This window comes from Protobothrops mucrosquamatus, unplaced genomic scaffold, assembly GCF_001527695.2.
Source record: "Protobothrops mucrosquamatus isolate PMUCROS unplaced genomic scaffold, P.Mucros_1.0 scaffold3, whole genome shotgun sequence".
Lineage (NCBI taxonomy): Eukaryota > Metazoa > Chordata > Lepidosauria > Squamata > Viperidae > Protobothrops > Protobothrops mucrosquamatus.
This window is the reverse complement of record NW_015386390.1, coordinates 134,847-139,271: the sequence shown is the minus strand read 5'-3', so window position 1 is coordinate 139,271 and position 4,425 is coordinate 134,847. Positions and strand designations below refer to the sequence as shown.

At 42.7% G+C, this 4,425-nt stretch overlaps 1 protein-coding gene across 1 annotated transcript in view; it reads right to left on the bottom strand.

The window, feature by feature from the left end:
- Positions 1-4,425, bottom strand: part of BMP2K (BMP2 inducible kinase) — a 60,265-nt gene that overhangs the window by 45,793 nt on the left and 10,047 nt on the right. The window contains exon 3 of the mRNA XM_029287373.1: positions 94-124. Coding sequence (XP_029143206.1) covers positions 94-124 — 31 coding nt within the window. The remainder of the gene's footprint in view (positions 1-93; positions 125-4,425) is intronic.

Genomic DNA, 4,425 nt, shown 5'->3' with positions numbered 1-4,425 from the left:
GTCCATAGACCGGCACCAGACCGTGGCATGCCAGCAACCGGGCCGCGCAAACAAGGGAAGCCCCATCCGCGGGATGCAGGCAGCACACGAAACCACGCCCCCTCCGGTCCGCAGAAAAATATTTCTCTATAGAACCGGTCCCTGGTGCCCCAAAAGTTGGAGGCCTCTGTTCTAGGACATTCCTCATTACCATTCTTAAGAATAACCCCTCCCTAACTCCTATATTTTTTTATTTCATGAATTTCCAAACATCCTCACTGGGTCATTCTTTCCACAGCGTAAAAGTTATTTAGCAGAATTTCCTCCATGTGCTATAAGATAATCCCCATGAATTAAGCAGCACACATCATACTTCTTGTTATCATTTTCAGAACAGTTTCCCTAATGCCTAATACTAGACAGCTGTTGCCTCTTCCTCTACAAATATCTAAGAAAACGCGCTCACAGTTTCCTAGATTATGTTCTTGTAAATTTTCATATGCATTATAGACAATTCCATCAAAAGCCAACTTTTAATTTACTTCAAGGATAAGAAGCAGTTTCATTAAAGCCGTTATATGAATGAATAAGGCTGAGCGCAAAAGAATGGAGGCCTTTGAACTCTGGTGCTGGAGAAGACTCCTGCGAGTCCCTTGGACTGCAAGGCGATCAAACCGGTCAGTCCTAGAGGAGATCAACCCCGACTGCTCTTTAGAAGGCCAGATCCTGAAGTTGAAACTCAAATACTTTGGCCACCTAATGAGAAGGAAGGACTCACTGGAGAAGAGCCTAATGCTGGGAAAGATGGAGGGCAATAGAAGAAAGGGACGACAGAGAGTGAGGTGGCTGGATGGAGTCACTGAAGCAGTAGGCGTGAGCTTAAATGGACTCCAGAAGATGGTAGAGGACAGGAAGGCCTGGAGGAACGTTGTCCATGGGGTCGCGATGGGTCAGACACGACTTCGCAACTAACAACAACAAAATCTCAATTGCTACTTTGAACTGAATCTGTACTGATTCATTAAAAATATGAATATGTTTTTCCCACATACACAGCAATAGCTCTTCTGAAGAAGCCAGAAAGGTAGTTAAATTTAGGAGGGAGGGGTAGTTCCTCCTACTTTTTCAAGCTAGGGAACCTTTAACATACTGCAGTTTCCAGTCAGGGAAAAAGCAACGACCAAACACACCTGTAGATGTTTACTCAGCTATGTAGTTTAAACATGCACTCTTAAGCCCAAACAAGTTAAAACAAAAGTAGAGTGATACTTTGATACAATCAATATTATGAAGATCTCCTCACCTAAACCTTTCTTGCATGATTCAGGGAGTGAGGTGTTCTTCTACCTGTCTTTTAATGTATACAATGTTTTAAGTTAAAGTAATTTAATAGTTTTTTTTCCTGGTTTTCTATTTTAGATACAGGTAGTCCTCGACTTACGACCACAATTGAACCCCAAATTTCTGTTGTTAAGTGAGACAGTCGTTAAATGAGTTTTGCCCCATTTTACGATCTTTCTTGCCACCGTTGGTTTATGAAACACTGAGGCTCTTAAGTAACACGGTTACTAAGTGAATCTGGCTTCCCCATTGACTATGCTTGTCAGAAGGTCGCAAAAGGGGGTCACATGAATCTGGGACTTGCAATGGTTATAACTGTGAAAAACGGTCATAAGTCACTTTTTTCCAGTGCCATTATAACTTTGAATGGTCGCTAAATGGACTGTTGAAAGTTGAGGACTACCTGTACATTAATTCAAGATAAGTCCAGCCAGAGGAATGAGAATGTTCCAAGTCCCTTTGATTAAACGGTGTCATCTGTTAGGGCACAGCAGGTGTGCCTTCTTTGCAGTGGCACTACAGCCTCCGGAATGAGATTCCCCTCTCTGAAGGCATTCCAAACTATTCTCTAGGACAGTGGTAGCGAATCTATGGCACGGGTGCCAGAGGCGGCACTCGGAGCCCTCTCTGTGGGCACACGTGCCGTTGCCCCAGCCTTACCTCCACCCGCGACCCCCTCACCAGCAGCCTCCCTGGAGGAGAGTCGCCCCTGAGCAGTCACACGGAGTCACACGGAGCAGCGCAGCCAAGGACATGGCAGCCAGGCAGCGTAGACAAGACTCTGCCCTCACGCCCCAACGCACACAGTTGATGCTGCAGGGGGTGGGCAGAGGGCATGGCCACCATGGTGCTGCTGGGCTGCCTGGGCGATCTGCAGCAGGCCCTGGAGGCGGTGAGTGGCCCTGTGGGCAGGCAGGGTGGGGCGGAGTGGGAGCGAGTCAGGGGGTGGAGCGGGGACAGGGCAAGGGGTGGAACGGGAGCGGGGCCAGTTTTGGGGCACTCGGTCTCTAAAAGGTTCGCCATCACTGCTCTAGGACCTTGGGACAGAGTGGACAGGCCCTTTAGATTGGTGTGTTGTCTGGACTGCCACCTTGTCCCTATTTTGTAATTCGTTTCGGATAACTGTACACTTATTTGTTTTATGTTGTTGTTGTTTACTTTGCGAGTTACTCAGCTTCAGTTCAAGTGGGGTGGCATCAGAAACTAAATAAATTTTAAAAACAAAAATATTTTAACACAGGAATCTGTTATAAAAATATATTAAATCAAAAATAAGATACGAGCCATAGCGTATTCATGAACAGAGCGTGCACTGTTTTATTAAGTTAACCATCCGATTGAGAGAAATTAATTAAACGGCATTAAAATGGCAATGACTCACAACTGGAAAGCATTTTATTATACAGTATCAATATCTGGACCTTCATAATAATAAATCACTAAATGAAAATCATCAGAATAAGCCATGTGATGAGCACAAATAGAACACAGCCACAGACTTACACACCCCTTGCCCTGCCTTCCTCCATCACACTACAAACAGTTCAGCTATGGGCTATTTTTTATTAGCTCTAGACATGCCTAAAAGTGGAAATCAACTTTCAAGCAAAGGGTATGACTTTGGCGCCACTGAAGCAAAGATAGTTGGGATTAATAGTTTAATTTCATGCATAATGCTAAATCACCCAAAACAGGACTGAAAATTTAATTCCTACAGTAATTTTTATTTACACTGTGTTAGTGAAGTTTTTATTATTTTGAATTAGCCAAAGTATGGGCAGCATATATAACATTGTAAAATGAATAAATACATTTCCTAAGGAGGAAAGGAGATTGAGCAAATAAGCCTAAAATTTTGTAGGCTGTATTTTTTATCATGAGAAACAGAGACAAATCCAGCCAGTGCCTTGGAATAATAAAGTCGTGTTAAATAGACACTTTGCATTAAGATCTTTTTCTCCTTGATAAATCATACATTTTCAATTGCAATTTTTTTTTCAAACAAGCAATTGCAAGAAGTGAGGTAAATAGATTGGGTATGCCATTTCTTTCCAATTTAAAATCATTTCCCTATATAAATTTACCCATTAATGATAAGGAAAATAGATATTATGCTTATTATGCCCTCCTAAAAATAGTATTGTGTAGACCATGAAGCAATTTTAAAAGATATGGCACCCTGGGGAAGTTTTAAACCTGTTTCCTTAGCTAAATATACACAAAGAGCTGCTTTGATCTTAAAAGAAATGCTTGCATCCAATGTTGCATTTATCTTTATAGTGTCTGCTGAGTATTAATTTTTGGAATATCAAATTAACCCTTTACCCCAAATAACTTATTAAACTGCAGTATGCAAATATCATCAACTTATCAATAAGCCTAAATATTTTGTCTAAATATCTGAGTATCAGCTTCCAACCAGATCAATATGAAATGCAATGCTGCTAAGCTTTCACTATTGTATCAAGTCATGTTGCTGACAGGTTACAAAACTTGCAGTGACAGGAGCAGCCAACATTAGCAGAATAACTCCTTATATAAACTGGAAAGCTATAGCCGGCTGGCAAGCTTGTTCTCCAGATACACTGAATTTCAATCCCCATAATCCTTAAATGCCTATATTTGTCAGTACATTTCTACCCTTCCTATCTGAGTTTCCTATCTACTGCTTAAGAATCCCTAAGGATTCATTCCAGGATTTATATTTATATTTATATTTCATTCCGCCAAGAAATGTATCTATAGCTGTGATTTTTGCAAAGATTAAATCCAAAAGGACAAACTTATTTTGCTCGCATAAAGAATGCACAAGTGTGACCCCTTAAGTACAATGTAGTACAGGGGTGTCAAACTCAATTTGAGGGCCGCATCAGCATTGCGATTGCCCTGGGGGGGGGGGTGACCAGGGTGGGTGCGGCCTACTGGGTGGGTGTGGATGGAGTGGGTGTGGCCTACTGGGTGGGCATGGCCAGCTCTACATCGTTCGCGTCAAGGGTGCCTGTGGGGGCCTGGGCAGGAGTGGGACAGATCTGAGGGTCTCTGGCAGAAGGGGGTGGGACCGGGGCAAGCGCCAAGGCATGGTCCATTTCTTCATTCCTCACAAAG